General features: G+C 36.7%; 1 protein-coding gene across 2 annotated transcripts in view; it reads right to left on the bottom strand.

Moving 5' to 3' along the window:
- The window catches only part of LOC130236574 (seizure 6-like protein), a 104992-nt gene that overhangs the window by 35477 nt on the left and 44799 nt on the right, over window positions 1-24716 (bottom strand). For both annotated transcript variants that reach the window (XM_056467303.1, XM_056467304.1), the window contains exons 2-3: window positions 14078-14482; window positions 2069-2208 (exon numbers count right to left, since the gene is read on the bottom strand). In XM_056467303.1, the coding sequence (XP_056323278.1) occupies window positions 2069-2208; window positions 14078-14482 (545 nt within the window). The remainder of the gene's footprint in view (window positions 1-2068; window positions 2209-14077; window positions 14483-24716) is intronic.

The raw sequence follows: 24716 nt of genomic DNA, 5'->3' as shown, positions 1-24716 counted from the left end.
TTGGGCTACACTGTAAAACATGTAATGACATTTTAAAGCTAAGAAAACAAATGTTTTTATGTTGCTTTAATTAATTTTTTTTACGTCATGCCCTAACCCTAATATTTTTATATTAACCCAAAGCCTAATATTCTTAGTCACTTTGATTGATGCAAGTTGACATGATACAAGTTGTTAATTTGATACACCTCTAAGGCAGCAATATTTTTTTACTGTGTTGTTTTTGTTTGCAAAAACCTGGCAACCGTAAAAATGGGATTGCATGATTAACGGAATTTGACATGACTAGAAAAGTTAATTCTATCCAACTCAAAAAAAGGGAGCAAAATTTTTTTTGGTGTAGTTTTGTTGCAAAAACCTGGCAACCCTAAATATGGGATCGCATGATTGATGTAAGTTGACATGAGTAAAAAAGGTAATTTCATTCAACTCAAAAATAAGAAAGCAAGAGTTTCTTGCAGTGTAGTTTTGTTGCAAAAACCTGGCAACTATGAAAATGGTAATAAATGATTGACGTTAGTTTACATGACTAGAAAAGTTAATTTGATACACCTTAAAAAAAGGCAGCAAGATTTTTTTACAGTGTAGTTAAGTTGAGAAAACCTGGCAACTCTGAAAATGGCATTGCATTGCAGGAAAAAAGCTTGTTAGGCAGCAGATTGCATTTTTTAGTGTAGCTTTGTGGCAAAAACCTGGCAACCCTGAAAATGGGATTGCATGACTGATGTAAGTTGACATGACTAGAAAAGTAAATTTGATTCAACTCAAAAAAAAAGGCAGCAAGATTTTTTTTACAGTGTAGTTTTGTGGTGAAAAACTGGCAACCATGAAAAACAGATTGCTTGATTGACGTATATTGACATGACTTGATAAGTTTATATTATTCAGCTCAAAAATAAGGCAGCAAGAATGTTTTTAAAGTGTAGTTTTGTTGCAAAAACCTGGCAATCAAAAAAATAAGATTGCATTGCAGGAAAAAAAAAGCTTGTATGGCAGAAGTTTGCCTTTATTTACATTGTAATGGCAAACATTTTGTGGCAAAAACCTGGCAACCCAGAAAATGAGATTACATGATTGACGTAAGTTGACATGAATAGAAAAGTAAATTAGATTTAACTAAAAATAAGGCAGTAAGAATGTTTTTTACAGTATAGTTTTATTGCGAAAACCTGGCAACCCTGAAAATGGGATTGCATTGCATCAAAAAAAGCTTGTTAGGCAGCAGGTTGCATTTCCAGAAAACTCCCTGGGGGCCGCGTGCTGCGGTCGGTGTTCTGCAGCTGCTTATTTGTTGAATTACACAGTCTATTAGCATATGCTTTAAAGAGATTTATGCATTAACAGGTGCCCGTTCAGTCAAACACACACGCCGCAGTTTCTCACTTCACCTGAATTGTGATTAATGGAAGCAATAAAGTCAGTCTAGTATTAACTCTTTCCCTGACACTGAGGAGATAACTCGACAATTAAGAGAAAATGCTTCCCTGCCACTGACGAGTTTTTATGAAAATCTGAGCTTAAGTTTATTATGGTAGGGGTACAGTTAAAGTCAAAATTATTCCCCCTCCTGAAAATTTTCGTTTCTCTTTCCAATATTACGCAAATGATGTTGAACAGATTCAGGAATTTTCACAGTATTTCCTCTAATATTTGTTCTTCTGGAGAAAGTCTTATTTGTTTTATTTTGGCTAGAATAAAAGCAGTTTTAATTGTTTTAAAGCAATATTAGGTTTGGATTGTCTACAGAACAATCCATTGTTATATGTAAGGTAAAGTAAAGTAATGCAAGGTAAAGTAAAGCAAAGTAAACTAAAGTAAAGAAATGCAAGGTAAAGCAAGGTAAGGTAAGGTAAGGTAAAGTGAAGTAAAGTAAAGTAGAGTAATGTAAGGTAAAGGTAGGTAAGGTAAGGTAGAGTAAAGTAAAGTTTAGTAAAATAAAGTAATGTAATGTAAAGTAAGATAAGGTAAAGTAAAGTAAAGTAAGATAAGGTAAGGTAAAATAAGGTAGAGTAAAGTAAAGTAAAGTGAAGTGGAGTAAAATAAAGTAATGTAAGGTAAAGTAAAGTACCTGCAGCTCGACGCCGTATCCAGTGTAAACACTGATGGTGTAGATGCACTGCAGGAATGCTCCGTCTGGAAGCGGCGGCTCATCTGATGAATCAATGTAACCCTCCGGCTCAGAGAAATTCACCCTGCAGTTTGATTGAGCTGGAGGAAAACAGCAGACATTACACTACATTATACATTATATCAGATGTTACACTACACTATATCAGATGTTACACTACATTATATCAGACGTTACACTACATTATATCAGACGTTACACTACACTATTTCAGACGTTACACTACATTATATCAGACATTACACAACAACATATCAGACGTTACACTACATTATACATTATATCAGACGTTACACTACACTATATCAGATGTTACACTACACTATATCAGACGTTACACTACATTATATCAGATGTTACACTACATTATATCAGACGTTACACTACACTATATCAGACGTTACACTACACTATTTCAGACGTTACACTACATTATATCAGACATTACACAACAACATATCAGACGTTACACTACATTATACATTATATCAGATGTTACACTACACTATATCAGATGTTACACTACACTATATCAGACGTTACACTACATTATATCAGACGTTACACTACATTATATCAGATGTTACACTACATCATATCAGACGTTACACTACATTATATCAGACGTTACACTACATTATATCAGACGTTACACTACATCATATCAGACATTACACAACAACATATCAGACGTTACACTACATTATACATTATATCAGATGTTACACTACACTATATCAGACGTTACACTACATTATATCAGACGTTACACTACACTATATCAGATGTTACACTACACTATATCAGACGTTACACTACATTATATCAGACGTTACACTACATTATATCAGATGTTACACTACATCATATCAGACGTTACACTACATTATATCAGACGTTACACTACATTATATCAGACGTTACACTACATCATATCAGACATTACACAACAACATATCAGACGTTACACTACATTATACATTATATCAGATGTTACACTACACTATATCAGACGTTACACTACATTATATCAGACGTTACACTACACTATATCAGACATTACACAACAACATATCAGACGTTACACTACATTATATCAGACGTTACACTACACTATATCAGACATTACACAACAACATATCAGACGTTACACTACATTATATCAGACGTTACACTACATTATATCAGATGTTACACTACACTATATCAGACGTTACACTACATTATATCAGACGCTACACTACATTATATCAGACGTTACACTACATTATATCAGACGTTACACTACATTATATTAGACGTTACACTACACTATTTCAGACGTTACACAACAACATATCAGACGTTACACTACACTATATCAGACGTTACACTACATTATATCAGACGTTACACTACATTATATTAGACGTTACACTACATTATATTAGACGTTACACTACATTATATTAGACGTTACACTACATCATATCAGATGTTACACTACATCATATCAGATGTTACACTACATCATATCAGATGTTACACTACATTATATCAGACGTTACACTACATTATATCAGACGTTACACTACATTATATCAGACGTTACACTACATTATATTAGACGTTACACTACATCATATCAGATGTTACACTACATCATATCAGATGTTACACTACATTATATCAGACGTTACACTACATTATATTAGACGTTACACTACATCATATCAGACGTTACACTACATCATATCAGACGTTACACTACATCATATCAGAAGTTACACTATATCATATCAGACGTTACACTACATCATATCAGACGTTACACTACATTATATCAGACCTTACACTACATTATATCAGATGTTACACTACATTATATCAGACGTTACACTACATCATATCAGACGTTACACTACATCATATCAGACGTTACACTACATCATATCAGACGTTACACTACATCATATCAGACGTTACACTACATTATATCAGACGTTACACTACATTATATCAGACGTTACACTACAACATATCAGACGTTACACTACATCATATCAGACGTTACACTACATTATATCAGACGTTACACTACATTATATCAGATGTTACACTACACTATATCAAACGTTACACTACATTATATCAGACGTTACACTACACTATATCAGACGTTACACTACAACATATCAGATGTTACACTACAACATATCAGACGTTACACTACATCATATCAGACGTTACACTACACTATATCAGACGTTACACTACATTATATCAGACGTTACACTACATCATATCAGACGTTACACTACATCATATCAGACGTTACACTACATTATATCAGACGTTACACTACATTATATCAGACGTTACACTACAGCATATCAGACGTTACACTACATCATATCAGACGTTACACTACATTATATCAGACGTTACACTACAGCATATCAGACGTTACACTACATCATATCAGACGTTACACTACATTATATCAGACGTTACACTACATCATATCAGACGTTACACTACATTATATCAGACGTTACACTATACTATATCAGACGTTACACTACAGCATATCAGACGTTACACTACATCATATCAGACGTTACACTACATTATATCAGACGTTACACTACACTATATCAGACGTTACACTACAACATATCAGATGTTACACTACATTATATCAGACGTTACACTACATTATATCAGACGTTACACTACATTATATCAGACGTTACACTACATTATATCAGACATTACACTACACTATATAAGACGTTACACTACATTATATCAGACATTACACTACATTATATCAGACATTACACTACAATATATAAGACGTTACACTACATTATATCAGACGTTACACTACATTATATCAGATGTTACACTACACTATATCAGACGTTACACAACAACATATCAGACGTTACACTACATTATATCAGACGTTACACTACATTATATCAGACGTTACACTACATTATATCAGATGTTACACTACACTATATCAGACGTTACACTACATTATATCAGACGTTACACTACACTATATCAGACGTTACACTACACTATTTCAGACATTACACAACAACATATCAGACGTTACACTACACTATATCAGACGTTACACTACATTATATCAGACGTTACACTACATTATATCAGACGTTACACTACATTATATTAGACGTTACACTACATTATATTAGACGTTACACTACATCATATCAGACGTTACACTACATTAAATCAGACGTTACACTACATTATATCAGACGTTACACTACATCATATCAGACGTTACACTACATCATATCAGACGTTACACTACATCATATCAGACGTTACACTACATTATATCAGACGTTACACTACATTATATCAGATGTTACACTACATTATATCAGACGTTACACTACATCATATCAGACGTTACACTACATCATATCAGATGTTACACTACACTATATCAGACGTTACACTACACTATATCAGACGTTACACTACATTATATCAGACGTTACACTACATTATATCAAACGTTACACTACACTATATCAGACGTTACACTACATTATATCAGACGTTACACTACACTATATCAGACGTTACACTACACTATATCAGACGTTACACTACATTATATCAGACGTTACACTACACTATATCAGACGTTACACTACATTATATCAGACGTTACACTACACTATATCAGACGTTACACTACATTATATCAGACGTTACACTACATTATATCAAACGTTACACTACACTATATCAGACGTTACACTACATTATATCAGACGTTACACTACACTATATCAGACGTTACACTACACTATATCAGACGTTACACTACATTATATCAGACGTTACACTACACTATATCAGACGTTACACTACATTATATCAGACGTTACACTACATCATATCAGACGTTACACTACATCATATCAGACGTTACACTACATCATATCAGACGTTACACTACATCATATCAGACGTTACACTACATCATATCAGACGTTACACTACATCATATCAGACGTTACACTACATCATATCACACGTTACACTACATCATATCACACGTTACACTACATCATATCAGACGTTACACTACATTATATCAGACGTTACACTACACTATATCAGACGTTACACTACACTATATCAGACGTTACACTACACTATATCAGACGTTACACTACATCATATCAGACGTTACACTACATCATATCAGACGTTACACTACATCATATCAGACGTTACACTACATCATATCAGACGTTACACTACATCATATCAGACGTTACACTACATCATATCAGACGTTACACTACATCATATCAGACGTTACACTACGCTATATCAGACGTTACACTACACTATATCAGACGTTACACTACACTATATCAGACGTTACACTACACTATATCAGACGTTACACTACATCATATCAGACGTTACACTACATCATATCAGACGTTACACTACATCATATCAGACGTTACACTACATCATATCAGACGTTACACTACACTATATCAGACGTTACACTACACTATATCAGACGTTACACTACACTATATCAGACGTTACACTACATCATATCAGACGTTACACTACATCATATCAGACGTTACACTACATCATATCAGACGTTACACTACATCATATCAGACGTTACACTACATCATATCAGACGTTACACTACATCATATCAGACGTTACACTACACTATATCAGACGTTACACTACACTATATCAGACGTTACACTACATTATATCAGACGTTACACTACATTATATCAGACGTTACACTACATTATATCAGACGTTACACTACATTATATCAGACGTTACACTACATTATATCAAACGTTACACTACATCATATCAGACGTTACACTACATCATATCAGATGTTACACTACACTATATCAGACGTTACACTACATTATATCAGATGTTACACTACACTATATCAGACGTTACACTACACTATATCAGACGTTACACTACATTATATCAGATGTTACACTACACTATATCAGACGTTACACTACACTATATCAGACGTTACACTACATTATATCAGACGTTACACTACATTATATCAGACGTTACACTACATCATATAAGACGTTACACTACATCATATCAGACGTTACACTACATTATATCAGACGTTACACTACATTATATCAGACGTTACACTACATTATATCAGACGTTACACTACACTATATCAGACGTTACACTACATCATATCAGACGTTACACTACATCATATCAGACGTTACACTACACTATATCAGACGTTACACTACACTATATCAGACGTTACACTACATTATATCAGACGTTACACTACATCATATCAGACGTTACACTACATCATATCAGACGTTACACTACATCATATCAGACGTTACACTACATTATATCAGACGTTACACTACATCATATCAGATGTTACACTACATCATATCAGACGTTACACTACACTATATCAGACGTTACACTACACTATATCAGACGTTACACTACATTATATCAGACGTTACACTACACTATATCAGACGTTACACTACATTATATTAGACGTTACACTACATCATATCAGACGTTACACTACATCATATCAGACGTTACACTACACTATATCAGACGTTACACTACATTATATCAGACGTTACACTACATCATATCAGACGTTACACTACATCATATCAGACGTTACACTACATCATATCAGACGTTACACTACATTATATCAGACGTTACACTACACTATATCAGACGTTACACTACATTAAATCAGACGTTACACTACATTATATCAGACGTTACACTACATCATATCAGACGTTACACTACATCATATCAGACGTTACACTACATCATATCAGACGTTACACTACATCATATCAGACGTTACACTACATTATATCAGACGTTACACTACACTATATCAGACGTTACACTACATTATATCAGACGTTACACTACATTATATCAGATGTTACACTACATCATATCAGACGTTACACTACATTATATCAGACGTTACACTACATTATATCAGACGTTACACTACACTATATCAGACGTTACACTACACTATATCAGACGTTACACTACATTATATCAGACGTTACACTACATTATATCAGACGTTACACTACATTATATCAGACGTTACACTACATCATATCAGACGTTACACTACATCATATCAGACGTTACACTACATCATATCAGACGTTACACTACATTATATCAGACGTTACACTACATTATATCAGACGTTACACTACATCATATCAGACGTTACACTACATCATATCAGACGTTACACTACATCATATCAGACGTTACACTACACTATATCAGACGTTACACTACACTATATCAGACGTTACACTACACTATATCAGACGTTACACTACACTATATCAGACGTTACACTACATTATATCAGACGTTACACTACATTATATCAAACGTTACACTACATCATATCAGACGTTACACTACATTATATCAGACGTTACACTACACTATATCAGACGTTACACTACACTATATCATACGTTACACTACATTATATCAGACGTTACACTACACTATATCAGACGTTACACTACACTATATCAGACGTTACACTACATTATATCAGACGTTACACTACATTATATCAGACGTTACACTACATTATATCAGACGTTACACTAAATTAACTCTTTCAGCAGAATCAGAAACAGCCTTACAGGACTAAGAAAAAATGCTTTTCTTAAAGTTTTTGTCTTGTTTCTAGTCCAAATATCTAAACATTCTTAAACCAAGAAGAATTTAATAGATAAGCAAAAATGATAACACTTTATAATAATGGCCCACTGGTTAATGTATTTAAATATAATTAGTAATACACTCATTATATCTTTGTTAACGTTAGCTAAGGTTAAGTTAAATAGCATTAGTTCATGTTAACTCACAGTGCATTAACTATGTGAACAAGCATGAATTTGGATGTTAATACATTAGTTAATATTAAAGTATGATTAATAAATGATTTACAAGATTATTTATTCTTAATATTAGTAAATACATTAACTAATGGAATATTATTCTGAAGTGTTACCCCTAAAAATGTTTCTTGTTTTCAGAAATAATATGCCAAAATTAAGTGAGTTTTTTATTAAAACAAGCAAAATAATCTGCCAATGTTTTGACATGAGATTATTTTGCTTGTTTTAATGAAAAACTCACTTAATTTTGGCACAAGACATTATTTTTTTCTTGCTAAAATGGAGTTTTTTAAGCTTATTATGCTTATTTTGTTCAAAACACAGATTTTTTCTCCCTCCAGTCGCAGTCATAGCGGCTTTCACACCAGACGTGGAAATCTCTGTGCTATCATCTCTGTTGCTATATTGACTAAGGCCGAGTTCACACTGCATTTGTGGAGCTGCAATGCAGTGCAGAGAGGTGGTCAATAAATCATTTTGCAATGTGCTGCTGCGACTGATCAAGCAAATGTTTCTTTGTTTGTGTTTAATGTTACTGTAGAGTTGATTTATTGTGATACTGTGGTCTATAACTCCTCCCCCAACTCTCCACTGTCCTGCATCCTGCTCTCTGATTGGCTGTTGGTCATCGCTGATGAGTTTTCAGCCAGAACTCATTCACACTGCAGGATTTTGAATTGCTGAAAGGTTCAGCATGACAAAAAATTCACAGGCGTTGGGGAAACGTCAGAGCTCTCGAAGATCTCAAAACTCAGGGCTTCTGGTAGTACCTAGAATATCAAAGTCGAGTAAAGGAGGTCGAGCCTTCTCATTTATGACTCCTAAACTCTGGAATAGCCTTCCTGATAATGTCCGAGACTCAGACACAGTCTCGCAGTTCAAAACTAGATTCAAGACCGATCCTTTTAGTAAAGCATACACTTAGTGCACCCCAGTATGATGCATGAACGTGCTCCATGCATCTCATTTATATACACTATGAACAGCAGCTATGCTAATTATTCTCTTTATTCTCTATTTCCACAAGGGATGTGCACAAGTATTCAATGAATCGATTACTCGAACGCATCAGCGACGATCGAGCATGAAAACGATGATCAATGGGCTCTACAATTAAATTACTTTCATTCTTTCAGATTGGTTAAGCTGGTATTTAGTTCAAGCTCACATGTATTTTGTGGAGATAAACACATTTGTAATTCAACATTTACACATCGTGTCTCTAGGCTTTATGAATAATTTTATTTACAATGCATCACGTAGAAAACCTACATGCCTCACACTTGTAAATGTTCACTGCGTTAACCAATATTGATGGTGATTTTTAATAACCCAGTGTTGATATAATTGTTTTCTGAATCCTGTCATATTTTTATCAATAACGTTGTTAATAGGCCTGTAAGTAAAATATTTTTTTTATTTAATGTTATTTAATAGTCGCTATGACACACACATGCCCCCGCCTCTTGCTTAAGCTCCACCTCTGATTAATCGAGTACTCGTTTATCAAACATGTGGATTAATCAAAATGAAGAATGATCAGAAATGCCCATCCCTCATTTCCACCTGGGGATACTCATCCAGAGGCCCGCAGAGATTATGCAGTGCCACTGAAGCGATCCAAGACCTGTGAAGAGATGATCCCAAGGTTTCCACAATCCTGGACCATGCTGTATCCTGAGCTGCTGCTGTGGTGGTCATGGAGGAGTGGAGAATTTGAGACTGATTCCTGTGAGACTCCAGGGACAGACGAGTCTTTGCTAAGGTCCAGTGTTCTCCAGCCTCCGGTGCCTAGACAGCAGCTCTCCTCAAGACGTTTGGCCACAAGAGAAATGGTCATGCCCAAGTGAGCCTGGTTTCTCTCAAGGTTTCTTATCCTTCACTTCTTAATGCAGTGAACTCATCATAAAGGACAAATGCACTGCCATAAAAGCTCAAAATAGCTCAATATTCCTCTCTGTGGATATTGTTCATGAACCCATACTTATCTATGCGTGAACTGCACATGTTCACCAGAAAAAAAAATCCTATACAAGTGATTATTCCTTCTGCTTGTAACACTATTGTCCACTAGAGGGCATGTTCAGGGATATACCCAGGGCTTGACATTATCTTTTTTCATCACCAGCCACTGTGGCTAGTAGATTTCCAAAATGACTAGCCACTCACCATTTTCACTAGCCACACTTATGTTTTTTGGGAAAATATATTTTATATGCATAAATTTGGCTTTGAAATGCTAAAATTACTTGATTTAGATGTTGTGTTGTGTTCACATGCCTCCTCATTATTGTCACTTTGTGTGTGTGTGTTGTGTATGAGCTTGCTCAATGTGCATGAGCAAATGGGTTGTGTCACATAGCAATCAGTTTTTATTTCACATGACTTTTTAGGGCTCAAAATTTACCAAATGCATCTCCGACCACACAAAAAATAATTATTAATTCTTAGACACAAATTTAAAATGTGTCAAAATAAGCAAAATATAGCTGTATGCATGCATTCAGTAAAACTTTTCTTTAAAAAAAAAATTGAGATTTAAAAAATAATTATCATCATGTATCTAAAATATGCACAGTAATCTGTCCTGGCTAAAGGTCCCAGATCAGCAGTTGACTGCACATAAATGGAGAGTTAATCTCATTTTAAAGCAATGTTATTGTAAACAATTATTAAACCATATGAACAAAAATAACTAAGCAAAAGAAAGCAGGTAAAACACACATGATCACATGCACACGGTTAATGTTAGACCTGTAAATATTCTGTTTAAAGAATAACTCAAACGAGAGCAGTGACCGCTGCTGCTTAAAAGAGAATATATTTATATTTTTTAAATCTTGAGCTCTTGAAAGCAGCAGGACTGTGGGTGCACGAGCATTGCTTGTCAAAGAGAACTGATCGCACCAGTTGCGTTTCCTCTAGGCACAGTTGCTTCACGCAAGTAAATGGGAGCGCGTGCGCTTTTTAACAGTGCACACATCATATCACCTGTGCGTACCACTTATCATCCTCTCATTTGGTATTCACATGCTTTCTTTTGCTCGCGCGAACACAGTTATTTTTGTCAGTCGTGCTGCTTCTTGATTCTAAGATCACATTTGCACACATCTTTACTGTCGAACCCTGCTTTTAAGATAACTACAATTTAAAAAATTTATTTCAACCCCAGTGGGAGTCTCTGTCTAACCCGCCACAGCTGAAATCTACCCGCAATTGGCAGGTTGGTGGGTGTTAATGCCAAGCCCTGGTTATACCTCAATCTGAAAGTGTCTTTTAAATGTAAAATAATCTCCAGGGTTGCCTTGGGTTAGCATGAAAAGATTTTGTGCTCGTTCAGTGAGAAAGCCTCATTGTCAATACACCACTTCACATCTGGTGTTATCCACATCATGTGACGTTATAATAATCAAGTTATTAATATATATATATATATATTAGGGCTGTGTGATTTGGGGAAAATATTTAGCTGCAATTTTTTTTGACAGATATTGCTATTTCAATTTGATTTGCGATTTAATTTTTTAGTCAAGCTTCAGCTCAATAATCTGTATTTTAGCTTCTTCCTGCTAAAATACAGTGAGTGTCAGTTAAAAAAGGAACTTAAAGGATATTAACTTATATTAGCAAACAACTCTGAAAATGTACTTTGCTGTTGCTAGCTTCTAGATTGAATGTCACTGACAGTACTTTTTGTTGACTTTTAGCAAGACGCTCCTCATATAGCTGCCTGTGGTGCTTTTTAGCTGCTGATTGTTGTATTTCCTCATGTGGCAACAATTCTGCCACAGCTCTAACAAATGACCTGGTGTCTGTGACTTTGAAATCAAGATATTCCCCTATTACAGAAGTGCAGTTTTTCTTTGATATTAATTCATCTATTAATGTTTCTGAAGCGGCAGATGCCATCATCCCACTCGTTTGTTTTATTGTGGGCGTTCTGCATAGTTCGGTTGCGCAATTCTGATTGGGCGGAACGAAAGTGTCCTCACTCAATTGGCTAGTAAGTCTGTCACACACAGACGGCAGTCACACATTTGCTCTGAGCGTGGGATATTAAAAAATAAAAACTTTATACCACAGCCTCTTGCTTTTAGCTAATCGCAATGTTTCAAATCACGACAGCGATTTGATTTCAATAAATCGCACAGCCCTAATATACATATATATATACACAGGGGCATAGTAAGTGGGGGAAAAGAGTGACTGAGTACATATGGCCCTGTCAATTTATGTGCCCAGAGATCTCCACGGTCTTAACTACTACAAACATGTATATTTTAAAGCAAAACAATAAAAGGAATAAGACAGAATTTATTGCAAAATTAGCAAAAACTCTGACAAAATCATAAATTTCAGACGTAAAAATAAGATTTTTTTGATTACAAATTCTGGAGAGACGTTTGTAATTATTACAAAGCGTTTTTGGTTTCGTTTTTTGGCCAAGTGCATCCTGTTTCGGCCCAGAATTTTCACCTCAGAGTTTCCCTGTAAAAATTTAGTCTGCCTTGACCTAACTTCCACTTCAACCGGTGTGTTGATGCTCATTTCCCAAAAGGGCTGATTTCTGATAGACAAGTCTACAGCTTGATGACTCTGCACTATTTGAGATGACCACATCTGGAGCACATGATTACCAACTGTAGAATGGGCACACAGAGAACAATCTCATACAAAGATTTGTCGAAACTGCATTAACGTACAGAGCGCAGATGTGATGACAGCCAAGGAGCAACTTCCTCTAATAGCAGTAAACTAAGACCATATAAAGGTTTGAGTTTCAGAATGTTCAGGGTTCATTCGGACTCTGCTGAACCCAGTGTGCGTTGAGACTGCTATGCTAATAAACATATGCAGTGAGATCTTCTTCATCCTCCTCATTTTTTTGCCTAAATATGAGCCCCGCTCTTACCTGTGGTGATAGCAGCAGTTGGTGTTTCTGGGTTAACACTGACCGAGGGCTGGGTCGTTGAGATTGGTTCATCCGTGGCCCAGCGGGGCGTCTCCACAGGCTCTGGAGGTTGAGTGGGCAGCTCATCAGGGCGCCCAGTGCTGTCATGTGCTGGGAAAATCCTCCTCATTTCAGGTGACAAAGCATCCGCCCTGGCCCCCAAACCCTTCCCCAGCATGGGCATCAGGTCAGGGGGTAAAGCGCTGGGTAGAGTCACTCCCGTCTGGGCCAGAAGATGATCCTTGCGGGACAGGACCGACTGGAGGAGCTCCTGCCCAACAGAGGCAGCTCCTTTGGGGGGATCTCTGGGCGCTGGAGCCTGCATTACTGGAGCCAGGCTGGGCAGAGGAGTCACCGTCGACACATCTGCAGGAGGAGGAAGAGTAAAGAACATGTTGGTAAAAAACTCATTTAAATAATCGAGCTCCTGTTTATCTAACCAACCTTCTGTCTCGCTACAACCCAACTCGCTCTTTAAGATCTCAAAACTCAGGGCTTCTGGTAGTACCTAGAATAGCAAAGTCTACTAAAGGAGGTCGAGCCTTCTCATATATGGCTCCTAAACTCTGGAATAGCCTTCCTGATAATATCGGAGGCTCAGAAAATACTAAAGGAAATAATTTCTAGTTATCTTTTAAAGTTTAATGTTTGTGTGTGTGTCTATCTTGAAAATATTACCTTAAAGAGCCCCACCATAGCTATTTTTGACTGTCTCCGCCTCCTGATTCATACATTCAGCTTCAATTAGCATCAACTAATTTTTATTGTTAATTAGTTATTTAATTAGTAGTAAAAATTGGTAAACTTGTTAACAGAAATGATGCCTATCACAATTAAGCATTTTGCTCACTCTGCTGTGATTAGTCAGATTCAGATGGCCATACTCCGTTTTAATTGGTTAGATGGCCATAGTCTGCTCTGATTGGTCAGATGACTGCACTCAGCTGTAATTAGTCAGATTCTGACGGCCATATTCTGTTTTAATTGGTTAGATGGCCATAGTCTGCTCTGATTGGTCAGATGACTCTCCTTCCCTCTGATTTGTCAGATAGCCATACTCTGCTTTAATTGGATAGAAGGCCATAGTCTGCTCTGATTGGTCAGATGACTCTCCTTCCCTCTGATTTGTCAGATAGCCATACTCTGCTTTATTTGGATAGAAGGCCATAGTCTGCTCTGATTGGTCAGATGACTCTCCTTCCCTCTGATTTGTCAGATAGCCATACTCTGCTTTAATTGGATAGAAGGCCATAGTCTGCTCTGGTTGGTCAGATTACTCTCCTTCCCTCTGATTTGTCAGATGGCCATACTTTGCTCTAAACGGATAGAAGGCCATACTCGACTCTGATTGGTCAGATCACTCTACTCTTCCACTGACTGGTCGAGTTAGACATACTCAACTCTGATTGGTTAAGATTACTGTACTATCTTCTTATTGATCAGATGACAGTACTCTACTTTAATTGTTCAGACCACTCTACTCTTCCATTGATTGGTCAGTTGGTCATACTCAACTCTATATCGGAGGCTCAGACAACATACCAATGTTTTAATATCAGAAGTGCTGAACAACCTTGATTTTCAAGAACAGAAAAAAAAAATATTAAAGGGGAGCTATTATGCACAAATCACCTTTATAAGGGGTTTAAACCCAGTTGTGTGAATATCTCCAGCCTCTAATCATAAACATGAATTAAATTGTTTTTGTTTTGATCAGACTTGATGTAGAAACACTTTGATTGACATTCTCCCTTTGTACCTGTCACCAATTGGGGAAAGCCCCGCCCACTAGTGCTCATCTCTCCCTCATTAGCATAAACAGCAGCCCTGAGTGAGAAGCAGCCGTCTGTCCATTATCCATTAGAGCTGCTGAAGATAATGTCAGCATAGACTAAGAGGATTATAGATGTGGCGTTTTAGTTGAAGCAGCGACAGGAGCGACACAGACTGACAGAAGCATGAAGCACACACTCACACTGAAGCACACCTGACCAACACTGACAACACACACACAGTGCTGTTTTTGAATCTGCCACTATGCTGACACATAGGCATCTGTAGCTCCGCCCTCTTCTGAAAAAGAGCTCAATCTCATTTGAATTTAAAGCAGCACTCACCAAAACGCCACACTTATGATCAAAGCCTGAAAGGGTGAGTTTCAGAGAGCTTGAGAACGTTATCTGTGTGATATTTTGAGCTCAAACTTCACTACACACTTATTTAATAAAAAGGTCACCTTTAACATTTCACTCAGACTCATACATGCTGTAATAAATACACACAAACTCAGAATTTTCCTCGGCTGTATAATGTTAAACGTCATTAAAATGCCCCGATGCTAAATAACCTTTCCAAAACAAACTAATCCAGATGCATTCGACTTCTAATCTCTGTTGGCTTTTCCAGCGCGGCGGCCATTCCTCAAGGTGAAAAAAGAGGAAGAGGCTGATCAATTAAATTACACCGGCGGAAAAAAAGCCATTACCCTCTGAGAGTGATAGAGTGTCGTCCAGGGACGCAATAAAACATGTAATGAATGCCAGCACAAGAGAAAACTCAGCACACGGCCCTCGCTCGCTCGCTGTCTGTCCTCCAAACTGATGCATGTGTGTGTATATCTTACAAGCTGATCAATACATGGCGAATTCTGGAAACTGCGGGGACATTTTGTCTCCAAGATAAACCTTCTATTTTATTTCTAAAATAACATAAAAATACTAAAGGAAATAATTTCTAGTTATCTTTTAAAGTTTTAATGTTTGTGTGTGTGTCTATCTTGAAAATATTAACTTAAAGAGCCCCACCATAGCTATTTTTGACTGTCTCCGCCTCCTGAATCATACATTCAGCTTCAATTAGCATCAACTAATTTTTTTTTGTTAATTAGTTATTTAATTAGTAGTAAAAATTGGTAAACTTGTTAACAGAAATGATGCCTATCACATTTAAGCATTTTGCTCACTCTGCTGTGATTAGTCAGATTCAGATGGCCATATTCCGTTTTAATTGGTTAGATGGCCATAGTCTGCTCTGATTGGTCAGATGACTGCACTCTGCTGTAACTAGTCAGATTCCGATGGCCATACTCCGTTTTAATTGGTAAGATGGCCATAGTCTGCTCTGATTGGTCAGATGACTGCACTCTGCTGTAATTAGTCAGATTCTGATGGCCATATTCCGTTTTAATTGGTTAGATGGACATAGTCTGCTCTGATTGGTCAGATGACTCTCCTTCCCTCTGATTTGTCAGATGGCCATACTCTGCTTTAATTGGATAGAAGGCCATAGTCTGCTCTGGTTGGTCAGATGACTGCACTCTGCTGTGATTAGTCAGGTTCAGATGGCCATACTCTGTTTTAACAGGTTAGATGGCCATAGTCTGCTCTGATTGGTCAGATGACTCTCCTTCCCTCTGATTTGTCAGATGGCCATACTTTGCTCTAAATGGATAGAAGGCCATACTCGACTCTGATTTGTCAGATCACTCTACTCTTCCACTGATATGTCAAGTTGGACATGCTCAACTCTGATTGGTTAAGATTACTGTACTATCTTCTTATTGATCAGATGACAGTACTCTGCTTTGATTGGTCAGATCACTCTACTCTTCCATTGATTGGTCAGTTGGTCATACTCAACTCTGATTGGTAAGATCACTCTACTCTTCTACTGTTTGGTGAGTCGGTCATACTCGACTCTGATTGGTTAGATGATTCTGGTCTCTTCTGTTTGGTTAGATGGCCACACTCTGCCCTAATTGGTCCAATCATTCTACTTTCTTCTGATTGGTCAGATGGCCATACTCTGCCCTGATTGGTTTATTTCACTTTACTCTTCCACTCATTGGTCAGTTGGCCATACTCTGATTGGTCAGATCACACTACTCTTCCACTGATTGGTCAAGTTGGACAACTCTGCTCTTTTCTGTTTGGCCAGTTGGACATACTCGACTCTAAAGGGTCAGATCAGTCTACTCTTCCACTGATTGGTCAGAAGGCCATACTCTGCTTTGATTGGTAAGATCACTCTACTCTTCCACTGTTTGGTGAGTCGGTCATACTCGACTCTGATTGGTTAGATGATTTTGGTCTCTTCTGTTTGGTTGGATGGCCACACTCTGCCCTAATTGATCCGATCATTCTACTTTCCTCTGATTGGTCAGATGGCCATACTCTGCTCTGATTGGTCAGTTCACTCTACTAGTTATTGGTCATTTGGCCATACTCTGCTCTGATAGGTGAGATCACTCTGGCCATACTCTGCCATCATTGGTTTAGTTCACTTTAGTCTTCCACTCATTGATCAGTTGGCCATACTCTACTCTGATTGGTAAGATCACTCTACTCTTCCACTGTTTGGTGAGTCATACTCGACTCTGATTGGTTAGATGATTCTGTTCTCTTCTGTTTGGTCAGGTGGCCATGACTGGCCATGCTCTGCTATGATTGGTCAGATCACTCTAATCTTCCTCTGTTTGGTCAGATGCCTAGGCTCTACTCTGATTGATTTAGAAGACTCTACTCTCTTCTGATTGCTTAGATGGTCATACTCCGGTCTGATTGGTGAGATCACTCTACTCTTCCACTGATTGGTCAGATGGCCATACTCTACTCTGATTCGTTAGATGAGACTACTCACTTCTGGCTGGTTAGATGCCCACAATTTGCTCTGATCGGTCAGACCACTCTACTCTTCCACTGATTGGTCAGATGGCCATACTCTACTCTGATTGGTTAGTTCACTCTTGTCTTCTACTTATTGGTCAGTTGGCCATACTCTGCTCTGATTGGTAAGATAAGACTACTCTTTTACTAATTGGTCAGATGCCCAGACTCTACTCTGATTTGGTCAGATGACTCTGCTCTTCCACTGATTGGTCAGATGGCTACACTACGCCCTGATTGGTTAGATAAGACTACTTTCTTCTGATTGGATAGATTGACATACTTTGCTCCAATTGGTCAGATCATTCTACTCTTCCACTGATTGGTCAGTTTGGCCATAGTCAACTTTGATTGATTAGATGTCTCTGCTCTCTTCTGATTGGTCAGATGGCCATACTCTGCTCTGATTGGTCAGATCATTCTACTCTTCCACTCATTGATAAGTTAGCCATACTCAACTTTGATTGATTAGATGTCTCTGCTCTATTCTGATTGGTCAAATGGTCATACTCTGCTCTGATTGGTCAGACCACTCTACTTTTCTTAGGAGTTACTGATTCACTTATTTAAACCAGATCAGACTCATTTCTTACATGTAAATAAACATAAGCAAGACAGACATTGGCATACAGTAATTGCACATGCCTATAAAACAAACATGAACAGCATCATAGATCAGTGGATCTTGTGAAATTAGTTTGAATTCATCTTTTAATCTCTAGTTGCAGACTTCAGTATTTCTGAATGCAGTTTGAGATCTCTTCTGAAACTCTATGGGAGACTTTTTTATTTCAGCAAAGCTTTCTAATCTAATTGTTGTCTACAAGAAGCCGCTGAAGTATTAAAGACATTTGCATTCATATAAGATGACTAAAGCATCTGACCTATGAGTAACTGGATTCTTCAATGCGTTTATTATGATTCAGTCCTCAAAGCGTCAACATTTCATCCATTAATGCTGGCTTTGAGGCCAGAGCTTTCCATAATCACTGTTTGTGAGCGTTATCTCTGTCAGTCGTCTAATCTATAGGGACAAAAAGCAGCAATTTTGCATCATTGTTCCCTGGATCTGCTCCACAGTGTCGAATAGCTGTTCTACGCATTTGACTTTTATTTATAGCAGGTGGGTCAGACAAAGACAACAGCAGTGGTGTAGTTTGTTAGGACAGGAGCCGATATATTCACAGACTGAGAGAGATCTGAACTATTTCACAGGTCACTAAATAAAAGCAGACACATTTAGAGCTTGTCAACAACACTGAAAATGCTTTATCGTACCTGCAAAAACCTCTGAATATAACATTAAAATATCAATTAGAAATGCAATTCAGCCCCTGAATTAATCTGTATTATATACGTAATAACAGCACTCGTACAGCCTCCTGACCCTTGTGTATTACTCCAGCCACACGGAGTAACAGCAGATCAATAACTCTCTACAGTTTGACAAATATTGCAGCTGTTGGACAACATGATGTACTTTTGAGGCTTTTTCAGGCATGAATGTAGTTGTTTAGATTGCAACTATGCAGTTTATTTATAAGGATAGTGGCTATTTTAAATGTTTATCATTTCTGTGATTCAGCGCATCAGCTGCCATTAGTTTGTCATACTGAGCAGAGCAAAGAGGGTTGACACTCCACCACAAGATGGCAAAAGAGACTGCATAATAAGCCCTTAGAGGAGAAAAAGCTTTCTTTTCATATTTATAACTACAGCAGAACAAATCATTATAAATCAGGTAAGTGACACTAAGTCGATCTCTCTCTTTTGTATGTTGTAGCGCTGTATTAAACCATAGAATCGGGTAGTGTTTGCTTTGGCTTTTTCGGAGTTATTTATTGCGACCTCCTGATCACAATACAGAAATACTGCAAAATCTCTGTAGACTGATGGCATTTCATGCTGTAAGCCTTATAAAAATCACCTGTCTTGTCGTCACTTTAGACATTACACTAGGGAATCATTCAAAACACTAGCTCTAAAGTGGTGTTTTTAAGCAACGGTTTCTGCTGTTCAGCTGCAGATGTGAATGAATGGTGGAAGAAAGTAGTTCCTCTTACAAAAGGGTTTTTAGACTCTCCGTGTTTGATTTTCTTTTTTATACACACAAATATGCCGTAAAACAGTTGTATAAATGCAATATCAAATGATAAGGCTGAAAACAGTCACTGGCGGGACACTAATGCATGCCTCCCATCGGTGCCGATATACAGCCATATCGCACTGCTATGAGTGTGATATTGCTCATGTTCATATATTTATACACTGTAAAACCCAACAGTCAACTTTATCAAATGAAATAAGTGTAGTGAACTCAAAATTTACAGAAAGTTAATTCTACTCATTTAAAAAGAGTTTTGAACTCAGTGTTGAAGGTTATTTAGATACTTCATTACGTCAACTGAATAAAGTAAGTTCACAGAACTCATTAGGATTAGTTTTTGAACTTAAATAGTTACAGTAGTTGCAATCGGTTTCCTTAAATGGTTTGAGTTACCTTAACTTATTGGGTTTTACAGTGTGTGTATGTATATGATTTAAATTGCTAAATATTATTTTAATTTTATATATATATATATATATATATATATATATATATATATATATATATATATATATATATATATATATATATATATACACACATTTTAAATTATTATTAAAAAAAAGGCCAAAACAATATTAAATATTAATATAACAGAAATATTTTACATAATAACAATATTTAATCATTCATTTAAAACCACAATAAGGCAGCACTTAATATATACATAATTAATACTCAGTTTATGAACAAATTGTGTAATTTTGACATAAAAAATTAGTTTTACAAAAACAGTAAATTATTTCATCATTTAAATCTAACTAGAATATTCAATGAATCACATCATTAATAAACAATAATGATAATAAAAGAAATACTGATATTATATACACAATAAGCTTGTATTTATGCATACACCTGACATTTAGCAATTGATATTACATAATTTATGATAAAATTATAAAAACGTTTAAAAATTTATAAAATTTTAAAATTATGAAATGTTGAATTTTATAAAGGGAATTGTAAATTAATAAATTGTGTTTTAATATATATTTTTAATTTAATTATTGTATATTATTTGGCTTTGTACACATAACGAAAGTCTTATTTGTTTTATTAGTCTTATTATTCAACATTACTCAATATATTTACAATGTCTTGCCTAATTACCCTAACTTTACCCTAATTACCCTAGTTAAGCCTTTAAATGTCACTTTAAGCTGAATACTAGTGTCTTGAAGAATATCTAGTCTAATATTATGTGCTGTCATCATGGAGAAGAGAAAAGAAATCAGTTATTAGAAATGAGTTATTAAAACTATTATCTATATATAAACTAAATCTGCTCTCTGTTAAACAGAAATTGGGGAAAATATACAGGAGGGTGAATAATTCTGACGTCAACTGGGTATATTGGAGTATTATTTGATAATGACCTCAGTTATCAACATTAGTCATCTAAAATGATCCACACACACACACACACACACACAACAGCACTGCTAGACACACTTAAGAGTCAGAAATGACGTGTGTGTTATTTTCCTGCTGCTCTGAATGACAAATGAACTCTTCCAGCGGTTATAAATTGCTCATGTCAAGCAGACGCATTAACAGGCCCCGCAAACACATTCATTCACATCAGATAATGAGCCCGAAACACAAGGGCCCCAAAACACCCTTACACAGAGCACAGAGAGACCGACACTGAGCTGATGGACAAATTAATCCTGCTCACACTCACGTCAACTTAACACCTCACCGCAAACGCGCTCCAGATACCAGGTAAAACCGAACCCAAAGAAGCAGCATGAGGTCTCGGTATAGATGTATGCAGCGGAGATAGCTTTTCTCTTCTAGTTTGGTTTGGAAAAGGGTGTGTGTGTGTCAGTCTATATCAAGCTGATATATTATGCATGATGGCAAGTCGATCAAGGATGCATTTCCCAAACAATGACGAAACTCGCAGCTGAACTATAGTATGATGGATCTTTTGGGAAATTAATGAGGTGGTGTTTCCTTAAACTGTAGTTGGGCTGTCGCAGATCCATCCAGGTTATGTCTAGGCCACATGGAATCTCATCACAGGAAATCAGCTGATTTTTAGCCCATCATTCAAGTCTATTTATTTACTTGTGTAAATTCATATTTATTCAGCTTTTTAATTCATTTCAGTAATAATATTGACTAATGTGAAAATGTTCATATGAGTTATTTACAATACAGTACAAACTAATATTTTCAGTCTTTTAGTAGATATATAGACTTGTTTTATATATCAATTAAGTGGATCTGATAAGATTTTCATTGTAAACATTAAATAAAAGTTAAAAAGGTATTATTTTTTATTTCATATATTAAGTTTTTAGTAATGATACAAAATAATTTCGCATCAATCCGCACATTTTTTACAAAATTCTGTGCAGAAATAGCAAAAACTGTCTGCAGATTCTGTCTGACCCTGGTTATAATGTATAACACATCCATAACCACACTCTAAACTGGGCAGAATAACAACTTCTTTAAAGAAAATCCACACACATTTATTCATTCATTCATTTTCCTTCAGCTTAGTCCCTTATTTTATTAGGGGTCGCCAACTATTCCAGCATGTTTTTACACAGTTGATGCCCTTCCAGCTGCAACTCAGTACTGGAAAACCCCCATACACACTCATTCTCACACACACACTCATACACTACGGCCAATTTAGTTCATCAGTTCCCCTACAGGGAATCTATGGTGCCAATTTTTGGGTCTTAGAAAAGTGAATTATAAATAAAATGTATTATTATTATTATTATTATTACTATTAATTTGGTTCAGTCAATTCACTTATGTCACATGTCTTTGGACTGTGGGGGAAATCAAGGAACCTGGAGGAAACCCACACGAGCATGAGGAGAACACTTCATCCGTTTTAAAGGATTTTATCGACAATTACATGACATTTATGCAAAGAGTCAGTATTTGCAGTGTTGGCCCTTCTTTTCCAGGACCACTGCAATTTGACTGGGTATGCTCTCAATCTACTTCTGGGCCAAATCCTGACTGATAGCAACCCATTCTCTTTCATAATCACATCTTGGAGTTTGTCAGAATTAGTGGGTTTTTGTTTGTCCACCCGCCTCTTGAGGATTGACCACAAGTTCTCAATGGGATTAAGATCTGGGGAATTTCCAGCCCATGGACCCAAAATTTTAACGTTTTGGTCCCCGAGCCACTTAGATATCACTTTTGCCTTGTGGCACGGTGCTCCATCGTGCTGGAAAATGCATTGTTCTTCACCAAACTGTTGTTGGATTGTTGGAAGAAGTTGCTGTTGGAGCGTGTTTTGGTACCATTCTTTATTCATGGCTGTGATTTTGGGCAAAATTATGAGCGAGCTCACTCTCTTAGATGAGAAGCAACCACACACATGAATGGTCTCAGGATGCTTTACTGTTGGCATGATACAGGACTGATGGTAGCGCTCACCTTTTCTCCTCCAGACAAGCCTTTATCCAGATGCCCCAAACAATCAGAAAGGGGCTTCATCTGAGAATATGACCTTTCCCCAGTCCTCAGCAGTCCATTCGCCATACATTTGCAGAAGATCAATCTGTCGCTGATGTTTTTTTGGAGAGAAGTGGCTTCTTTGCTGCCCTTCTTGACACCAGGCCATCTTCCAAAAGTCTTCGCTTCACTGTGTGTGCAGATGCGCTCACTCCTGCCTGCTGCCATTCCTGAGCAAGCTCTGCACCGGTGGTACTCCGATCCGACAGCTGAATCCTCTTTAGGAGACGATCCTGGCGCTTGCTGGACTTTCTTGGATGCCCTGAAGACTTCTTAACAAGAATTGAACCTCTTTCCTTGAAGTTCTTGATGATCCTATAATAGTTGATTT

The sequence above is a fragment of the Danio aesculapii genome, chromosome 10 (assembly GCF_903798145.1).
Source record: "Danio aesculapii chromosome 10, fDanAes4.1, whole genome shotgun sequence".
Lineage (NCBI taxonomy): Eukaryota > Metazoa > Chordata > Actinopteri > Cypriniformes > Danionidae > Danio > Danio aesculapii.
The sequence above is the reverse complement of the archived record's forward strand: the minus strand, read 5'-3'. Positions and strand labels throughout refer to the sequence as shown.